The sequence below is a fragment of the Symphalangus syndactylus genome, chromosome 19 (assembly GCF_028878055.3).
Source record: "Symphalangus syndactylus isolate Jambi chromosome 19, NHGRI_mSymSyn1-v2.1_pri, whole genome shotgun sequence".
In the NCBI taxonomy this organism is placed as follows: domain Eukaryota; kingdom Metazoa; phylum Chordata; class Mammalia; order Primates; family Hylobatidae; genus Symphalangus; species Symphalangus syndactylus.
In genome coordinates this window covers 69,142,764-69,163,196 of record NC_072434.2, presented here as the reverse complement: position 1 = coordinate 69,163,196, position 20,433 = coordinate 69,142,764, and the positions used below count along the sequence as shown (strand labels likewise).

At 44.6% G+C, this 20,433-nt stretch overlaps 1 protein-coding gene across 5 annotated transcripts in view; it reads left to right on the top strand.

Moving 5' to 3' along the window:
* NVL (nuclear VCP like) overlaps nucleotides 1-20,433 on the top strand; it is a 108,066-nt gene that overhangs the window by 86,436 nt on the left and 1,197 nt on the right. For all 5 annotated transcript variants that reach the window (XM_055233805.2, XM_055233806.2, XM_063613364.1 and 2 more), the window contains 3 exons: nucleotides 12,435-12,511; nucleotides 15,743-15,831; nucleotides 17,746-17,816. In XM_055233805.2, coding sequence (XP_055089780.1) covers nucleotides 12,435-12,511; nucleotides 15,743-15,831; nucleotides 17,746-17,816 — 237 coding nt within the window. The remainder of the gene's footprint in view (nucleotides 1-12,434; nucleotides 12,512-15,742; nucleotides 15,832-17,745; nucleotides 17,817-20,433) is intronic.

Here is a 20,433-nt window from a genome sequence, read left to right as displayed (position 1 = left end):
CCCTTACTCTGTTCCATGTAGTGTTTTCATTTTACATTTATACACATGGTTAAACCTTGAAACTCCCTTTGAAGTGTATGTCTTACAAAATATTTAAATATTTTCCTTTTACTGATGAGCAAACTTTTTACAAACTTTTTTTTTTTTTTTTTTTGGTGAGACAAGGTCTCGCTCTGTCACCCAGGCTGGAGGGCAGTGGCACAGTCTTGGCTCACTGCAGCCTCATCCTCCCAGGCTCAAGTTTTCCTCCTGCCTCTGCTCCCTGAGTAGCTGGGACTACAGGAACGTACCACCAGGCCTAGCTAATTTTTGTATTTTTTTTGTAGAAACAGGGTTTCACTATGTTGCCCAGGCTGGTTTTGAACTCCTGAGCTCAAGCAATGTACCCACCTTAGCCTCCCAAGGTCTAGGGTTACAAGAGTGAGCCACTACACCCGGCCCTTTCTTTAATTTTTCACAGTCGACTATGTGAATAAAAATTGCTTCCTGCAGAAGCTGGATTTTAAAATAAATAAAAAATAAATAAATAATTACTGGCCAGGTGTGGTGGCTCACACCTGTAATCCCAGCACTTTAGGAGGCCAAGGCAGGCAGATCACCTGAATGAGGTGATCTCATTCAAAAATAGCCAGGCATGGTGGCACACACCTGTAAATTCCAGCTACTCGGGAGGCTGAGGCAGGAGAATCGCTTGAACCCAGAGGCAGAGGTTGCAGTGAGCCAAGATCGCGCCATTGCACTCCAGCCTGGGCAACAGGAGTGAAACTGTCTCAAAAAAAAAAAAAAAAAAGCATTAATGATTCTAAACTCTGATACGTAATTAAGAATAGATTTAAGAATAAATTTGGTTGGGCACGGTGACTCACGCCTGTAATCTCAGCACTTTGGGAGGCCGAGGCGGGTGAATCACCTGAGGTCAGGAGTTTGAGACCACCTTGACCAATATGGTGAAAGCCCATCTCTGCTGAAGATACCAAAATTGACCAGGCATGGTGGCATGCGCCTGTAGTCCCAGCTACTCGAAAGGCTGAGGCAGGAGAATCGCTTGAACCCAGTGAAGTGAGATCATGCCACTGTACTCCAGCCTGGGCACAGAGTGAGACTCCGTCTCAAAAAAAAAAAAAAAGAAAAAAAGAGTAGATTTATATGACCAAATGAAAATATTTGTTAAAATAAAACTAGTAGCACATCTTGAATTACTTTTTGAACCTGAATATATCATAACATATAATGCTTAATAAGAATTATAGGAAAATACCAGTGTAAATGAACCATAACTTTTTTCAAATTTTAGTAAAATACTATAGATATGTAATATAAAATTTACCATTTTAGCCATTTTTAAGTGTATATTTCTGTGGCATTAAGTACATTTACATTGTTGTGCAGCCATCACCACTACTCATCTCCAGAACTTTTTCATCTTCCCAAACTGAAACTCTGTCCCCATTAAACACGAACTGCCCATTCCTCCTTCCTTAGCCCCTGGCAACCACCATTCTACTTTCTGTCCCTATGCTTTGCCTATTCTAGGTACCTCATACAAGTAGAATCATACAATATTTGTGGGATTATTTGTGGGATATAACTTTACTTTTTTTTCTTTGAGATGGAGTTTTGTTCTTAATGTCCAGGCTAGAGTGCAATGGCGTGGTCTTGGCTCACTGCAACCTCTGCCTCCCAGGTTCAAGTGATTCTCCTGCCTCAGCCTCCTAAGTAGCTGGGATTACAGGCGCCTGCTACCACACCTGTTTTTTGCTTTTTTTTTTTTTTTTTTTTTTTGAGACGAAGTCTCTCTCTTGTTCCCTAGGCTGGAATGCAATGGTGTGATCTTGGCTCACTGCAACCTCTGCCTCCTGGATTCAAGCGATTCCCCTGCCTCAGTGTCCCAAGTAGCTGGGATTACAGGCACCTGCCACCACCCCTGACCAAGTTTTGTATTTTTAGTAGAGATGGTGTTTCACCATGTTGGCCAGGCTGGTCTCGAACTCCTGACCTCAGGTGATCCGCCCGCCTCGGCCTCCCAAAGTGCTGGGATTACAGGCATGAGCCACGGCGCCTGGCCTATAATTTCCTTAAGAGACTATTTTCCTTCTTTTTCTAATAATTCCTTTAGCTTAGCTTTCTATAGTTACCAAACTATTTGAGATTTCCATTAGGGCCTTTATTAAAAAATAATATAATATTATTGTAATAGAGATAATGTCATAAAGAAAAACCAAATTAATTTAAGCTTCTAAATACTTGATATCCTAGTACCATTTCAATAAATGATTTTCCAAAATACTCATATTTTGTTTTATAAGCTCTTTATTATGCCATTTAAAATTGTTCTCATTGCTCTCACTTGAGAATAAATAGAATTCATTTTAGTTCTTACTATAAGTCAGAAACATTACCACATTTCAATTAAAGAATAGTTAGATTTCAGTGATCCAAAGATTCCTTAGCCCTTATTTCTACTAATTAGAAAGTAATGTTGCTAATGAAACTTTTGGAGGTATCCTAGGTAGAGCACACCTCATGCCCTCAAAAAAAGGAGAGTTTGGCTGAGCGCGGTGGCTCGTGCCTGTAATCCCAGCACTTTTGGGAGGCCGAGGTGGGTGGATCACGAGGTCGGGAGTTTGAGACCAGCCTGGCCAACATGGTGAAACCTGTCTCTACTAAACATACAAAAAATTAGCTGGGTGTGGTGGTGCACGTCTGTAATCCCACCTACTTGGGAAGCTGAGGCAGGAGAATCTCTTGAACCCGGGAGGCGGAGCTTTCAGTGAGCCGAGATCACGCCATCGCTCTCCAGCCTGGACCACAGGGCGAGACTCTGTCTCAAAAAAAAAAAAAAGGACAGTTTGTTACTTTCTTTCAAGTGAGGGTACTTGAAATTATTTCTTTTTCCAAAGGTTTAATCTTCTAAGAATTAGGAAACTTCTGAGAGTATCTAAATGTATAACAGTGAATTCATTTTCTGAAGCTCATACCCCACCTCATTTATTTATTGTGTTCCTTTATATACTGAGCTTTCTTTCACAAAAGATTTTTCTTAAACAAAGGGTATGCTAAGAATAGAAAGCTGACAATTGCTCTCACTATGCAAATGTGAGAAAAATTCCTCCTCTGCTGGGCGCTGTGGCTCACACCTGTAATTCCAGCACTTTGGGAGGCCGAGGCAAGCGGATCACGAGGTCAGGAGTTTGAGACCAGCCTGACCAACATGGTGAAACCCTGTCTCTACTAAAATACAAAAATTACCCAGTGTTGGCTGGGCACGGTGGCTCATGCCTGTAATCCTAGCACTTTGGGAGGCCAAGGTGGGTGGATCACCTGAGGTCAGAAGTTCAAGACCAGTCTAGACAACATGGTGAAACCCCATCTCTACCAAAAATACAAAAAATTAGCCAGGCGTGGTGGCAGGCAACTGTAATCCCAGCCACTTGGGGGGCTGAGGCAGGAGAATCACTTGAACCCGGGAGGCGGAGGTTGCAGTGAGCTGAGATCGCGCTGCTGCACTCCAGCCTGGGCCTGTGACAGGGTAAGACTCTATCTCAAAAAAAAAATAAAATAACCCAGCGTGGTGGCGCGCGCCTGTAATCCCAGCTACTCGGGGCTGAGGCAGGAGAATCGCTTGAACCTGGGAGGCGGAGGTTGCAGTGAGCCGAGATTACATCACTGCACTCCAGCCTGGTGACAGAGCGAGACAGAAAAAAGAAAAATTCCTCCTCTGGGTCCTCACAAAGAGAACGCTAAGATGTGATGTACCATGTCTTTAAACAGTATTTCTGACATAAACACAATGAGCCTCTTGGGACTGAGGCTTGTCATTTTCTTAATATAAACTGAGGATATTACTCAAAGCCAGTTCATTAAATACAATTTGATGAAGGTCCAAGAAATGCACTCTGAGGGTGCACAGGACCTTGTGGAGGTCCAGCTTAACCCAAGGGTAGCATTTAGATATTGAGAAGTATAAAAGAATTGTCTTCTTATGATTCAGCTTTTGATTAAAACAGGACACTAGACAGTTTTAGATTAGATTGTCTAACAGCACGCGGAGTGTCCTTAGGGAAGATCCGTACAGTTAATGTGACAGTGTGACAGTCGAGGTAAGTTGATAGGTTCTTAAAATCATAGAAAGTACCTAACAAGGGCTCCTACCTAATGTGGCAGCCCCACCACCATAGCAAGAAAGTCTATGCTAGTCTTCATTTTAAGAAATCACTATTGCCTGCCTTCCTTCCTTCCTTCCTTCCTTCCTTCCTTCCTTCCTTCCTTCCTTCCTTCCTTCCTTCCTTCCTTCCTTCCTTCCTTCCTTCCTTTCTTTCTTTCTTTCTTTCTTTCTTTCTTTCTTTCTTTCTTTCTTTCTTTCTTTCTTTCTTTCTTTCTTTCTTTCTTTCTTTCTTTCTTTCTTTCTTTCTTTCTTTCTTTCTTTCTTTCTTTCTTTCTTTCTTTCTTTCTTTCTTTCTTTCTTTCTTTCTTTCTTTCTTTCTTTCTTTCTTTCTTTCTTTCTTTCTTTCTTTCTTTCTTTCTTTCTTTCTTTCTTTCTTTCTTTCTTTCTTTCTTTCTTTCTTTCTTTCTTTCTTTCTTTCTTTCTTTCTTTCTTTCTTTCTTTCTTTCTTTCTTTCTTTCTTTCTTTCTTTCTTTCTTTCTTTCTTTCTTTCTTTCTTTCTTTCTTTCTTTCTTTCTTTCTTTCTTTCTTTCTTTCTTTCTTTCTTTCTTTCTTTCTTTCTTTCTTTCTTTCTTTCTTTCTTTCTTTCTTTCTTTCTTTCTTTCTTTCTTTCTTTCTTTCTTTCTTTCTTTCTTTCTTTCTTTCTTTCTTTCTTTCTTTCTTTCTTTCTTTCTTTCTTTCTTTCTTTCTTTCTTTCTTTCTTTCTTTCTTTCTTTCTTTCTTTCTTTCTTTCTTTCTTTCTTTCTTTCTTTCTTTCTTTCTTTCTTTCTTTCTTTCTTTCTTTCTTTCTTTCTTTCTTTCTTTCTTTCTTTCTTTCTTTCTTTCTTTCTTTCTTTCTTTCTTTCTTTCTTTCTTTCTTTCTTTCTTTCTTTCTTTCTTTCTTTCTTTCTTTCTTTCTTTCTTTCTTTCTTTCTTTCTTTCTTTCTTTCTTTCTTTCTTTCTTTCTTTCTTTCTTTCTTTCTTTCTTTCTTTCTTTCTTTCTTTCTTTCTTTCTTTCTTTCTTTCTTTCTTTCTTTCTTTCTTTCTTTCTTTCTTTCTTTCTTTCTTTCTTTCTTTCTTTCTTTCTTTCTTTCTTTCTTTCTTTCTTTCTTTCTTTCTTTCTTTCTTTCTTTCTTTCTTTCTTTCTTTCTTTCTTTCTTTCTTTCTTTCTTTCTTTCTTTCTTTCTTTCTTTCTTTCTTTCTTTCTTTCTTTCTTTCTTTCTTTCTTTCTTTCTTTCTTTCTTTCTTTCTTTCTTTCTTTCTTTCTTTCTTTCTTTCTTTCTTTCTTTCTTTCTTTCTTTCTTTCTTTCTTTCTTTCTTTCTTTCTTTCTTTCTTTCTTTCTTTCTTTCTTTCTTTCTTTCTTTCTTTCTTTCTTTCTTTCTTTCTTTCTTTCTTTCTTTCTTTCTTTCTTTCTTTCTTTCTTTCTTTCTTTCTTTCTTTCTTTCTTTCTTTCTTTCTTTCTTTCTTTCTTTCTTTCTTTCTTTCTTTCTTTCTTTCTTTCTTTCTTTCTTTCTTTCTTTCTTTCTTTCTTTCTTTCTTTCTTTCTTTCTTTCTTTCTTTCTTTCTTTCTTTCTTTCTTTCTTTCTTTCTTTCTTTCTTTCTTTCTTTCTTTCTTTCTTTCTTTCTTTCTTTCTTTCTTTCTTTCTTTCTTTCTTTCTTTCTTTCTTTCTTTCTTTCTTTCTTTCTTTCTTTCTTTCTTTCTTTCTTTCTTTCTTTCTTTCTTTCTTTCTTTCTTTCTTTCTTTCTTTCTTTCTTTCTTTCTTTCTTTCTTTCTTTCTTTCTTTCTTTCTTTCTTTCTTTCTTTCTTTCTTTCTTTCTTTCTTTCTTTCTTTCTTTCTTTCTTTCTTTCTTTCTTTCTTTCTTTCTTTCTTTCTTTCTTTCTTTCTTTCTTTCTTTCTTTCTTTCTTTCTTTCTTTCTTTCTTTCTTTCTTTCTTTCTTTCTTTCTTTCTTTCTTTCTTTCTTTCTTTCTTTCTTTCTTTCTTTCTTTCTTTCTTTCTTTCTTTCTTTCTTTCTTTCTTTCTTTCTTTCTTTCTTTCTTTCTTTCTTTCTTTCTTTCCCTCTCTGGCCCAGGCTGCAATCTACTCGGTTTGCTGCTGCCCGCGCCACGGACTGCCTGGGACTGCCGGCCCGCGCCACCGCTGCCTGCCTTTTCCCCTTTGGATGCAGGCACGCGTTCGCCATCTTGGCCACACTGGTCGCCAGCTCCTGACGCCGACTGCTCTGCCCGCCTCAGCCTCCCGAGGTGCTGGGACTACAGACGGAGTCTCTCTCACCCAGTGCTCGGTGTTGCCCGGGCTGGAGTGCGGTGGCGTGATCTGGCCTCGCGGCAGCCTCTACCCCCCGGCCGCCTGCCTTGGCCTGCCAGGGTGCTGGGATTGCAACCCCTGCCCGGCCGCCGCCCCATCTGGAAGGTGGGGAACGCCTCTGCCCGGCCGCCCCGTCTGGGAGGTGAGGGGCGCCTCTGCCCGGCCGCCCCGTCTGGGAGGTGAGGAGCGCCTCTGCCCGGCCGCCCCGTCTGGGAGGTGAGGAGCGCCTCTGCCCGGCCGCCCCGTCTGGGAAGTGAGGAGCGCCACTGCCCGGCCGCCCACCGTCTGGGAAGTGAGGAGCGCCTCTGCCCGGCCACCCACCGTCTGGGAAGTGAGGAGCGCCTCTGCCCGGCCGCCCCGTCTGGGAAGTGAGGAGCGCCACTGCCCGGCCGCCCACCGTCTGGGAAGTGAGGAGCGCCTCTGCCCGGCCACCCACCGTCTGGGAAGTGAGGAGCGCTCTGCCCGGCCACCCACCGTCTGGGAAGTGAGGAGCGCCTCTGCCCGGCCACCCCGTCTGGGAAGTGAGGAGCGCCTCTGCCCGGCCACCCACCGTCTGGGAAGTGAGGAGCGCCTCTGCCCGGCCACCCATCGTCTGGGAAGTGAGGAGCGCCTCTGCCCGGCCACCCTGTCTGGGAAGTGAGGAGCGCCTCTGCCCGGCCACCCCGTCTGGGAAGTGAGGAGCGCCTCTGCCCGGCCACCCATCGTCTGGGAAGTGAGGAGCGCCTCTGCCCGGCCTCCCATCGTCTGGGAGGTGAGGAGCGCCTCTGCCCGGCCGCCCCGTCCGGGAAGAAGTGAGGAGCGCCTCTGCCCGGCCGCCCCGTCCGGGAAGAAGTGAGGAGCGCCTCTGCCCGGCCGCCCCGTCCGGGAAGAAGTGAGGAGCGCCTCTGCCCGGCCGCCCCGTCCGGGAAGAAGTGAGGAGCGCCTCTGCCCGGCCGCCCCGTCCGGGAAGAAGTGAGGAGCGCCTCTGCCCGGCCGCCCCGTCTGGGAAGTGAGGAGCGCCTCTGCCCGGCCGCCCCGTCCGGGAAGAAGTGAGGAGCGCCTCTGCCCGGCCGCCCCGTCTGGGAAGTGAGGAGCGCCTCTGCCCGGCCTCCCCGTCCGGGAAGAAGTGAGGAGCGCCTCTGCCTGGCCGCCCCGTCCGGGAAGAAGTGAGGAGCGCCTCTCCCCGGCCGCCCCGTCCGGGAAGAAATGAGGAGCGCCTCTGCCCAGGCGCCCCATCCGGGAAGAAGTGAGGAGTGCCTCTGCCCGGCCGCCCCATCCGGGAAGAAGTGAGGAGTGCCTCTGCCCGGCCACCCATCGTCTGGGAAGTGAGGAGCGCCTCTGCCCGGCCACCCACCGTCTGGGAAGTGAGGAGCGCCTCTGCCCGGCCGCCCCGTCTGGGAAGTGAGGAGCGCCTCTGCCCGGCCACCCACCGTCTGGGAAGTGAGGAGCGCCTCTGCCCGGCCACCCACCGTCTGGGAAGTGAGGAGCGCCTCTGCCCGGCCACCCACCGTCTGGGAAGTGAGGAGCGCCTCTGCCCGGCCGCCCCGTCCGGGAAGAAGTGAGGAGCGCCTCTGCCCGGCCGCCCCGTCCGGGAAGAAGTGAGGAGCGCCTCTGCCCGGCCGCCCCGTCCGGGAAGAAGTGAGGAGCGCCTCTGCCCGGCCGCCCCGTCCGGGAAGAGGGGAGGAGCGCCTCTGCCCGGCCGCCCCGTCCGGGAAGAAGTGAGGAGCGCCTCTGCCCGGCCGCCCCGTCTGGGAGGTGAGGAGCGCCTCTGCCCGGCCACCCATCGTCTGGGAGGTGAGGAGCGCCTCTGCTCAGCCACCCATCGTCTGGGAGGTGAGGAGCGCCTCTGCCCGGCCACCCATCGTCTGGAAAGTGAGGAGCGCCTCTGCCCGACCACCCATCGTCTGGGAAGTGAGGAGCGCCTCTGCCCGGCCACCTATCGTCTGGGAAGAAGTGAGGAGTGTCTCTGCCTGGCCGCCCCGTCTGGGAAGTGAGGAGCCCCTCTGCCCGGCCGCCCCGTCTGGGAGGTCTACCACGGAGGCCAGAAGCAATGTGGGGGCTGGACGTGGTGGCTCACGCCTGTGGTCCCGGCACTCTGGGGGGCGAGGCGGGTTGATCACTTCGGGCTAGGAGTTCGAGACCAGTCTGGCCAACTTGGCGAAACATGAAGAATACAACAGACAAACCAACCAACCAACTCAATGACAACAAAACAGGTCTACCCTGGAGTCATACTCTAATTTTTTCTATTTTCCTCCCTTTCTGATCCTTTATCCCACTTTCTTTTTCTTCCTCTTCCTTCTCCGTCTTCTTTGTCAAATAGAGGATTGAGTTATTATCACTGATCCATATAAAGTCCCTCTCTCATTTATTTTAACTCCCACCCCCATTTCTATTCCCCGACTTCCCATGTGCAACCTTCCTAATATGTTTGATACGCATCTTTTTGTTTGTATGTATTTTTAGAAAATGTTTATTGTTTTTGTATGCAAAAAAAATTAAAAAAAAAAAAAAAAAAAAAAAAAAAAAAAGAAATCACTATTATATGTTCACTGATGCCCCCCTCCCCTCTCAAATATAGCACAAAATTATATATACTCATCTGGAGATAGATACTTATCTATTAAGATACTTTATTTAAAAAATTAAATAAATAATAAAGATTAACAAACTTCTATAAGGGCCATTCAGTTGCAAATTTGAACTTCAGAACTCAGGTTTTCTAATTCCTCATCCAGTGTTATTTCCACTCCTTAGGTCTTTTTATTGAAGTATGATACACCTACAGAAAAGTGGTAAATGTAAAGTAGATTTAGAGATTCAAGAAAAAAATTAAAAAGTGGTAAATGTCCAGCTGCATGAATTGTTACAAAGTCTCCAGATCAAGAAAAAGAACACTCCAAGTCTAATTCATAGAATTATGAAGTAGAATGGTGACTGCCAGAGGTTGGGAGGCGGGGGCGGGAGGAATGGGGAGTTAGTGTTTAATGGATGCATTGTTTTCTTTGGGAAGATAAAAAAGTTCTGGAGCCGGATAGGGGTGATACAGCAACGTGGATGGTCTTAATGCCACTGACCTGTACACTGAAAAATGGTTGAAATGGTCAGTTTTTTGTATGTTTTGCCACAATAAAATAGAACATTCCCACATCGACAAAAGCTACCCTTCTGCTTCCAGCCACTACCCACTTCTACCTGCCCCCAGGATTGACCACTATCCTGACTCAGTTGAAAATTGTTTACACTAAAAGATGCTTAGCAACCCTACATTCTGACCCTTTAGTTTTACTACTCAGAGAAAAAAGCACAAGATTGTTTGCCTAAGATCATAGTTTGTGTCTCAGGTCAAAATGGATTGAATGGGAAATTAACTGTTTCTTGAACCTGTGGTAGATAACATGTCCATTTTATTTAGTGATAGCAACTAACAGATGTATAATTTATGCAGTTCTTGAACATGCCCTGCTGGGAGGCAGTGAGACGCTGGTATGTGAGTGTGGGCAGAGCAACAGGTAACTAGTGCACAAGGCCGGCAGCTCCGGTCCTCTCAGCCAGGTCGCCGAACCCTGTGCCTGGAGCATTTGCCAGGCTGACGTTTTACACTAAGAAAAGCTTACCGGGCAGGTTCTGTGGCCCACACCTGTAATCTCAGCACTTTGGGAGGCCAAGGCGGGCAGATCGCTTGAGCTGAGGAGTTTGAGATCAGTCTGGGCAACATCGTGAAACCCTGTCTCTACGAAAAATACAAAAATTAGCCAGGTGTGGTGGTGGGTGCCTGTAGTCCCAGCTACCCAGGAGGCTGAGGTGGGAGGATGGCTTGAGTCTGGGAGGTGGAGGTTGCAGTAAGCTGAGATTGTGCCATTGAACTTCAGCCTGGGTGACAGAGCCAGACCCTGTCTCAAAGAAAAAAAAAAAAAAAAGAGAAAAGCTTAATGGCTTGTATTTATTCACTTTTGTGTGTGTTTCTTCTTCTTCTTCTTTTTTTTTTTTTTTTTTTGAGACCAAGTCTCCAACTCTCCAGCTGTCACCCAGGCTGGAGTGCAATGGTGTGATCTTGGCTTACTGCAGCCTCCACCTCCCGGGTTCCAGTGATTCTCCTGCCTCCGTGTCCCGAGTAGCTGGGATTACAGGCACACGCCACCACACCCAGCTAATTTTTGTTTTAGTAGAGATGGGGTCTTACCATGTTGGCCAGGCTGATCTCAAACACCTGACCTCAGGTGATTCGCCCTCCTCGGCCTCCCAAAGTGCTGGGATTACAGGCGTGAGCTACCACACCTGGCCATGTTTCTTCTTAAAATAGTTATTTAATAATATAATATTTGCTACACAGGAAAGAACATATGCAATGTATATGTAAGTTATGAATCAGAATAATAAACAAATACTCATAAACTTACCATCTAACTGTCATACATTTTAAATAATTAAAAACTGTTTTGACTGGGTGCGGTGGTGGCTTATGTCTATAATCCCAGAATTTTGGGAGGCTGGGGCAGGAGAATTGCTTGAGGCCAGGAGTTTGAGACAAGCCTAGGCAACATAGCAAGACCCTGTCTCTAAAAAAAAACCAGACGTGGTAGCTCACACCTGTAATCCCAGCAGTTTGGGAGGCCAAGGCGGGCAGATGACCTGAGGCCAGGAGTTTGAGACCAGCCTGGCCAAACCCCATCTCTACTAAAAATATAAAAAATTAACCAGGCGTGGTGGCATGTGCCTGTAGTCCCAGCTACTCAGGAGGCTGAGGCAGGAGAATCGCTTGAACCTAGGAGACAAGAGGTTGTAGTGAGCCGAGATTGCACCACTGCACTCCAGAGCGAGACTGTCTCAAAAAAAAAAAAAAAAAAAAAAAAAAATTAGCTAGGCATGGTGGCATGTAGTTCCAGCTCCTCGGGAGGCTGAGGTAGAAGGATCTCTTGTGCCCAGGAGGTCAAGTCTGTTGTGGTTGTTCCACTCACTCCTGCCTGGGCAACAGAGCAAGACCCTGGGGGGAAGAAAAAGCTTGTTTTGTTTGCCTCTGCAGTTTGTCACTAAAAATATTATTAAACATAGTGTATGCATGCAAGGTACTGGGTTAAGTGTTAAAATTCTGGGTTGGTTTTTTTTCTCTACATCCAGTCTCATGAGAAATTCTGAGTTCGAAGTTACATACTTGTCATTGCTAATGTCTCTCGAAATGAGCTGAAGGGGGAATTGGCACCAAAATCAAGATTGAGTGTTAGATAAATGATTAAGAAGGAATATACTGAGCTTAGAGGGCTTTGTGCTTTTATTATAGAGCAGATACTGCTCCTTCTCTCCTGGCCAGGTTCAGTATTATTTCTCCCGTCCTAGCCAGCCTCACACCAACACTAAGCATTGCTTAAGTATTTGCCATATTTAAGCTGGAAAGGAAATGTGTTTTTGCACCTTTGGAAAGATCGAGGTGCTGGTTTTCATTCTTGTTGATGGTGTTTGGTATTTGCTGCAGCTGTACACAAATTCCTCAAACTTCATGAGCATAAATTGTTTGCCTTTAGCTTTCTCAAGTTTGGAATCTGCTTCTTAGCCTCATTTCTCAACATTGAAATTTGTATAAACCTTAACAGCACTGGTCTGGAAGTCAGTTATACTCATTTAGTCAAACAGCCATTATTAAGAACCTATTATGTAGATGAATATGGTCTTTATCTTTATTTTGAGACTCAGTCTCACTCTGTCGCCCAGGCTGGAGTGCAGTGGCATGATCTCTGCTCACTACAACCTCCACCTCCAGGGCTTAAGCAATTCTCGTGCCTCAGCCTCCCGAGTAGCTGGGACTACAGGTGCGTACCATAATGCCCGGCTAATTTTTGTATTTGTAGTAGAGACGGGGTTTCACCATGTTCCCCAGGTTGGTCTCAAACTCCTGACCTCAGGTGATCTGCCCACCTTGGCCTCCCAAAGTGCTGGGATTACAAGCATGAGCCACCGTGCCCGGCATGGTCTTAAAGCTCCAATGAAAAGTCATTTTTCTCTCTTACTTAGAATGGTACCAAACCACCACTGGATGCAGATGTAAATTTGGAAGCAATTGCTGGTGACCTTCGCTGTGATTGCTATACGTAAGTGTTTAAATCTTAAGTCAATTCACTCTCTGGGGTTCAATTTCCTCATCTATAAAATGAGGGGTGATGATGCTCACCTCAGCAGATTGTTGGGAGGATTAAATGAGGTATCCCATGAAGCATATAAAGTGTCTGGCATCTCCCTTCCTAGAGAAGAGACTGCACATTTGGAGGCCCTGAAGGAATTCCTGGGAACAGGGGAGTCCTTTCATATGTTGACTCTTGGTACTTAACCTACCCTAACCAGCATTGCTGTCCTTTACAAATTGTACTGGTGCGTCAGCATTTAAAAGAGACTAATCTACAAGTGCCACATTTTGCAGCCCTCAGGATGCATTTTCACCGCACGCCTTTTCACCTCCACATAGCCTGTAGTAACATCAGGAAATCTGACATTTCTGCCTTCATCCTTCCTATGTTTGTGGTTGTTACAGTTATTAGTTTTTCTTCATATGTTTTGAAGTAAATTTGTTTGTTAACTCCCAATTTGGGGACACAGAGGGAGGAAATGAAACTCAAGTTTAACTAACAGAGACAATGCCCCCTCCGGCTTTTTGTTTTGTTTCTTTTTTTTTTCTTTTTTTTTTTTTTCCGTACAGGGTTTCCCTCTTTCACCCAGGCTGGAGTACAGTGGCATGATCATGGCTCACTGTAGCCTTGACTTCCTGGGCTCAAGCAATCCTCTGACCTCAGCCTCCTGGATAGCTGGGACTACAGGTGCATGCCACCATCCCCAGCTAATTTTTTTAAAAAAATTTTGTAGTTTTGGGGTCTCGCCGTATTGCCCAGGCTTGTCATGAACTCCTGAGCTTAAGTAGTCCCTCATGCCTCAGCCTCCCAAAGTGCTGGGATTACAGTGAGCCACCATGCCTGGCCCTTTTTTTCCCCTGTTATGTCCTTCCAATGTAGCAGTGATTCTCAGTGAAGAGAAACTGATCAGAGTCTCAGGCAGGGGTGGTGAGGGGCAGATGTAAATGCCCCTACCTCCCCTTAAATAGGATGTGCCTCACCCCCTAATTAGGAATCAAATCCATACCAGTCTTTATTTAAATGATGTGGCCAGGCACAGTGGCTCACGCCTGTAATCCCAGCACTTTGGGAGGCTGAGGTGGGCAGATCACTTGAGGTCAGAAATTTGACACCAGCCTGGCCAACATGGTGAAACCTTATCTCTACTAAAACGACAAAAATTAGCCGGGCATGGTAGTGCACACCTGTAATCCCAGCTACTAGGGAGGCCGAGATGGGAAAATTGCTTGAACCCAGCGGGTGGAGGTTGCAGTGAGCTGAGATCGTGTCACTGCACTCCAGCCTGTGCAACAGAGCGAGACTCCATCTCAAAAAAATAAAAATAAATAAAATTTAAAATAAAGAAATGATCTTATGCTTAGGGGACTAGTACTTGCTTTAAGGGTGGGAGCAGTGGCTCACACCTGTAATCCTAGCCCTTTGGGAGGCAAAGGCAGGCAGATTGTTTGAGGCCGGGAGTTCAAGACCAGCCTGGGCAACATAGTAAGACCCCGTCCCTACAAAAAAATATAATAATAATACTGCTGTAAGTGCTCAAATCTGAAAAGACTTTCGGTGAGTAACAGAGGTGGTTTTGGTGGCGGAACTGGCCCTGGGCTAAATCTTTTGGATATACCAAGTAGGCTGTCAGTCTGTGAAGGGGTTAGGGCTAAAGTTGAATGGTGTACATTTTGGATTTTCATGCCACTATAATCACAGTTTGAGAGACACTACACCACTACAATCTATAGCTATCTGTTTGTGTTAGTTAATGGTGTTTCCACCAATGTTAGATTTCATAGTATGGGAAGGAATGAATACCCCAGCAGGTATGTGATTATTAAATAATGTTATAACCCTAACATTTAGCCAACAAAACACCAGATTCAGTTAAAAATTTAAGCTCTGTGGGTCTTTCCTTTTATATAGTATATGTCTGAGGCAGGAGAGTCACTCAAACCCGGGACACAGAAGTTGCAGTGAGCCAAGATCGCGCCACTGCACTCCAGCCCAGGTGACAGAGCAAGACTCCATCTCAAAAAAAACAAAAAAAAATTATATAGTATGGGGATTATCAACATTATATAATAAGTTTAATGTCCAGAGATGAGGTTTTTTAAAAAAAAATCTATTTTTCATTTTCATCTTTTCTTTCCAAGACTTGTGAATCATAGAAGTGAGGTTTTTATCCCCAAATTCAAACTCTTTCTCAAATAATCTCTAAGAATCCTGTTACAGTTGTAATGTAGTGAAACTCCAGTCAGCATGAGTGTCTTTCATTGAACTCAGAACTGTGCTGACTAAGCATATTATTATGTGAAATAATTAAATAAGTGAAGGCCTGTTTGTATTTGTCATATTTTAAGTAACTTATGATGTGTTCATTCAGTTTTAACTTGAATCAGGTGCATTAAAGACTTTCCAGGGTTTGTATTTTTCCCTTCTGAACTTGGAGCCATAAGTGACTTTTTGGGGGGTTTTCTTGAGACAGGGTCTCACTCTGTCACCCAGGCTCACTCAACTTTGCCTCCCAGGCTCAAACAATTCTGCCATCTCAACCTCCCAAAGTGCTGGAATTATAGGCATGACCCACTGCACCCAGCCCATAAATGACTTTTTAATAAGCTTATTTTAGACATTATGTAATACACGAATATGCTAGTCAGCACTTTAGCCCTTTATACATTGTATTGTTTCCTCCATAATTTCCTTTCTTCTCGAGTTTAGTTTTTTGTTTTTGTCTTTTAATTGGGACAGAGTCTCACTCTGTTGCCCAGGCTGGAGTGCGGTGGTGCGATCTTGGCTCACTGCAAGCTCCACCTCCTGGGCTCAAGTGATCCTCCCACCTAAGCCTCCCCAGTGCCTGGGACTACAGGCTCATGCCACCATGCCCAGCTAATTTTTTTGTAGTTTTGTAGATATGGCATTTCTCCATATTGCTGAAACTAGTCTCAAACTCTTGTTCAAGTGATCCACCCACCTCAGCCTCCCAAAGTGCTGGGATTATAGGCGTGAGCCACTGCACCTGGCCTAGAAATATCTTACATAAAAGCTAAGAGCTCTTTTCTATTGATTGATAATCAATTTATTTCTCATCTTTATTGGTCACTTTCTCTCCTGATTATTTAATATATGACTTATATGAAAATTGTTTTCTGGGTTTTTTTCTGGGGTTTTGCAGTATCTAAGAATAAGTAAATAACTATTATTTTATTGTAGGGGTGCAGATCTCTCTGCTTTGGTACGAGAAGCTTCTATCTGTGCCCTGAGACAGGAAATGGCAAGACAGAAGAGTGGAAATGAAAAAGGTACAATTGTCTCCAGAATCTCTCAATTCTAATTATGATACTGAAAACCACTGTTGCCCTGGAAAATGACCATTTTCTAGTGTCTTTTATCTATGATATTAAAGCTAATGTTTTTCTAATGAGACTGTTAGAAGCTGTTCTGAAATATTAGGTAACCTCTGTTGCTGACAATTATAATAATAGCAAAGTTATTTAGTACCTCTCTAATAAAGAGTACTGTCCCTATAGGCAAATGGATCCATTTGCTGTCTTCATCATGAGTCTGGGCTGCTTATCAATTCTGGAAAAACTTATTCTTTTGCTAAGGTGGTATCTACTTGCCTGTTAAAATGCAGCCTAAATTTGAGAGCTTAGGAAATACACAAGAGAAGTGAAATTTGGAATAACTTTCCATATGTTGAGACTTTCCTTTCAAAATATAAAATCTGTGTATTGTATTATGTGATGCTTTGGGGCCATCTCAACAGCTTTGCACCATCCTTCACATTTGACAGTGTCTTTAATGTTACTATTTGAGCGCATATGGGGGAAAAAAATTGTCTGCTGGGTGTGGTGACTCACATCTGTAATCCCAGCACTTTGGGAAGCTGCGGCAGGAGGATTGCTTGAGCCCAGGAGTTTGAGAGCAGCCTGTGCAACAAACCAAGACGCCATCTCTATAAAAAATTTAAAAATTAGACTGGCATGGTGGTGCATGCCTATAGTCCTAACTACTTGGGAGGGTGAGGCCCAGGAGTTCGAGGCTGCAATGGGCTATGATTGCACCACTGTACTCCAGCCTGAGTGACAGAGCAAAACCCTGTCTCTATTTCTATTTTTTTATTTTTATTTTTATTTATTTATTTTTTTGAGACAGAGTCTCGCTCTCGCCCAGGCTGGAGTGCAGTGGCACGATTTCAGCTCAGTGCAAGCTCTGCCTCTCGGGTTCACACCATTCTCCTGCCTCAGCCTCCTGAGTAGCTGGGACTACAGGTGCCCACCACCACACCTGGCTAATTTTTTTTTTTTTTTTTTTTTTGTATTTTTAGTAGAGACGGGGTTTCACCATGTTAGCCAGGATGGTCTCGATCTCCTGACTTCATGATCCACCCGCCTTGGCCTCCCAAAGTGCTGGGATTACAGGTGTGAGCCACTGCGCCCGGCCTCCCTGTCTCTATTTTTATTTATTTATTTATTTATTTTCAAGACTGAGTCTTGCTCTGTTGCCCAGGCTGGAGTGCAGTGCCACGATCTTGGTGCAGTGTAACCTCCACCTCCTGGTTCAAGCAATTCTCCTGCCTCAGCCTCCCGAGTAGCTGGGATTACAGGCATGTGCCACCACACCCAGTTAATTTTTTTTGTATTTTTAGTAGAGACGGGGTTTCACCATATTGGTCAGGCTGGTCTTGAACTCCTGATCTTGTGATCCGCCCGCCTCGGCCTCCCAAAATGCTGGGATAACAAGCCTGAGCCACCGCGCCTGACCTAAAGCTCCCTTCTAAACCAGTGCTGAGATATATTATATATAAAATATTCTATGATATTATGGCTCCATAAGATCTCATTGTGTGTTGCATACTCTTAAATATTAGTACTATGGAATCCTACTTTCTATTCCCAGTTAAATTTATTTGAATTATCTGAATAATTCTGGTTCTTCTTCATAAGCATCACCATTAAGTTAAACAATGCAAAGAGGCCTACAAAAAGTTACCAACCTATGAGTGGCAGGTCTCTTTGGGTGGTTTTGGATTAAAATCTGATGAGCAGAATATATCTGGCTAGAATACTATTCTTTAAAAGAATAGAGCCCATCTCATCACTGATCTCTTTAGTGGACCCCTTGAAACTTTCGAAGTCTTTCAAAGGAAGTTAAGTTCTAAGTCAGTTACCATACGATACTGAGATGTGTATATTCCTGCATTTGCTCCATAGGTGAACTCAAGATTAGTCATAAGCATTTTGAAGAAGCTTTTAAGAAAGTAAGATCATCTATATCAAAAAAGGTAAGCAATGCTGTTAAATGTATAGAGAAAGGAAACTAGAATTTTAGACCAGTAGATATGACCTCATGAATTAAACTCTTTTTTTTTTTTTTTTTTTTTTTTTTTTGAGACAGAGTCTTGCTCTGTCGTCCATGCTGGAGTGCAGTGGCGTGATCTCCGCTCACTGCAAGCTCTGCCTCCCGGGTTCACGCCATTCTCCTGCCTCAGCCTCCCAAGTAGCTGGGACTACAGGTGCCCGCCACCACGCCCAGCTAATTTTTTGCATTTTTAGTAGAGACTGGGTTCCACCATGTTAGCCAGGATGGTCTCAATCTCCTGACCTCGTGATCCGCCCGCCTCAGCCTCCCAAAGTGCTGGGATCACAGGTGTGAGCCACCGCACCCAGCTGAATTAAACTCTTTTACAGATTGTTTTGTATACTACTTCTACTTCATAAAAAGAAATTACATGGTTCATTTTGATCTGAAAACAAGCAAAATAATTACCTTTGTGAGAATGTTCTTGAGAGATTTTAATTTTATATGTTTCTTAGGGACTGGAACACAGTTTTCCTAACTAGATTCTCTAACAACTTTATTCAGAAAGAGAATGACCTCTTCTGCCTCCACAATCTCAGATTTTTTTTTCTTTTTTTGAGACAGAGTCTCGCTCTGTCACCCAGTCTGCAGTGTGGTGGCATGATCTCGGCTCACTGCAGCCTCCACCTCCCAGGTTCAAGCGATTCTTCTGCCTCAGCCTCCTGAGTAGCTGGGACTACAGGCACGCACCACCACGCCTGGCTAATTTTTTGTATTTTTAGTAGAGACGGGGTTTTACCATATTGGCGAGGCTGGTCTCAAACTCTTGACCTCGTGATCCACCCGCCTTGGCCTCCCAAAGTGCTGGGATTACAGGCGTGAGTCACTGCGCCCAGCCCACAATCTCGGAATTTTTAATCATCTAATTCAAGTATTATTTGACCTACTCTACCCTTTTTGACAAATAGCTTTGTATTTCTTAGAGCTAGACTGTACCCAAACTAAGCCATAGGGACTTACCTATACATTTTAGGGAAATAAAAACATCTTCACCATAGGTGGGAGAAGGGTTAAAAAATCATTGTGGAGCTGGGCACAGTGGCTTATGCGTATTATCTCAGCTACTCAGGAGGCGGAGGTGGGAGAATGGCTTGAGCCCAGGAGTTAAAGATCAGCCTGGGCAACATGGTGAGACCCTGTCTCTACAAAAAAATTAAAACTTAGCCAGGCATGGTGTCATGCACCTGTAGTCCCAGCTACTGAGGAGACCGAGGCAGAAGGATTACTTGAGCCCAGGAGGTTGAGGCTCCATTGAGCCATGATCACACCATTGTACTCCAGCCTCGGTTACAGAACAAAACCTTGTCTCAAAAACAAACAAATAAACACAGAAGAAAAAACACACTTCAAGTATTTCTTTGGGATAAATACACAGGAGTGGAATTGCCACCCAACATTGAAAATGTTAATTTGCCAGACATAGTGGCTCACGCCTGTAATCCCAGCACTTTGGGAGGCTGAGGCGGGCAGATCATGAAGTCAGGAGTTCAAGACCAGCCTGGCCAATATGGTGAAATCCCATCTCTACTAAAAATACAAAAATTAGCTGGGCGTGGTGGCGTGCACCTGTAGTCCCAGCTACTCAGGAGGCTGAGGCAGAAGAATCACTTGAACCTGGTAGGCAGAGGTTGCAGTGAGCCAAGATTGCACCACTGCACTCCAGCCTGGGCGACAGATTGAGACTCCGTCTCAAAAAAAAAAAATTTTTTTTTTAATTTGACCACAGTGAGATTCTACTGCACACGTACCACAATGACTAAAATTTAAAAGATTGGCAACACTAAATGGTGGCAAGGATGTGAAACAGCTGGAACTCTTTTTTGTTTGAGACAGAGTTTTGCTCTTGTTGCCCAGGCTGGAATGCAATGGCACAATTGCAGCTCACCACAACCTCCACCTCCTGGGTTCAAGCTATTCTCCTGCCTCAGCCTCCCGAGTAGCTGGGATTACAGGCATGCGCCACCACGCCCAGCTAATTTTTTGTATTTTTAGTAAAGACAGGGTTTCTCTATGTTGGTCAGGCTGGTCTCCAACTCCCAACCTCAGGTGATTCGCCCGCCTCAGCCTCCCAAAGTGCTGGGTTACAGGCCTGAGCCACCACGCCTGGCCTGGAACTCTTATACATTGTTGCTGAAAATGTGGATACCACCACACTGGAAAACATTCTGGCAATTTTTTTTTTTTTTTTTTTTTGAGATGGAGTCTCACTCTGTCACCCAGGCTGGGGTGCAGTGGTGCGATCTCGGCTCACTGCAAGCTCCGCCTCCCAGGTTCACACCATTCTCCTGCCTCAGCCTCCTGAGTAGCTGGGACTACAGGCGCCCGCCACCATGCCCAGCTAATTTTTTTTGTATTTTTAGTATAGACGGGGTTTCACTGTTAGCCAGGATGGTCTCAATCTCCTGACCTTGTGATCCGCCCATCTCAGCCTCCCAAAGTGCTGGGATTACAGGTGTGAACCACCACGCCTGTCCCATTCTGGCAATTTCTTATGAACGTTAATATAGTGTAAGAAGCTTCTACTTTCCTAGCCTGGCACG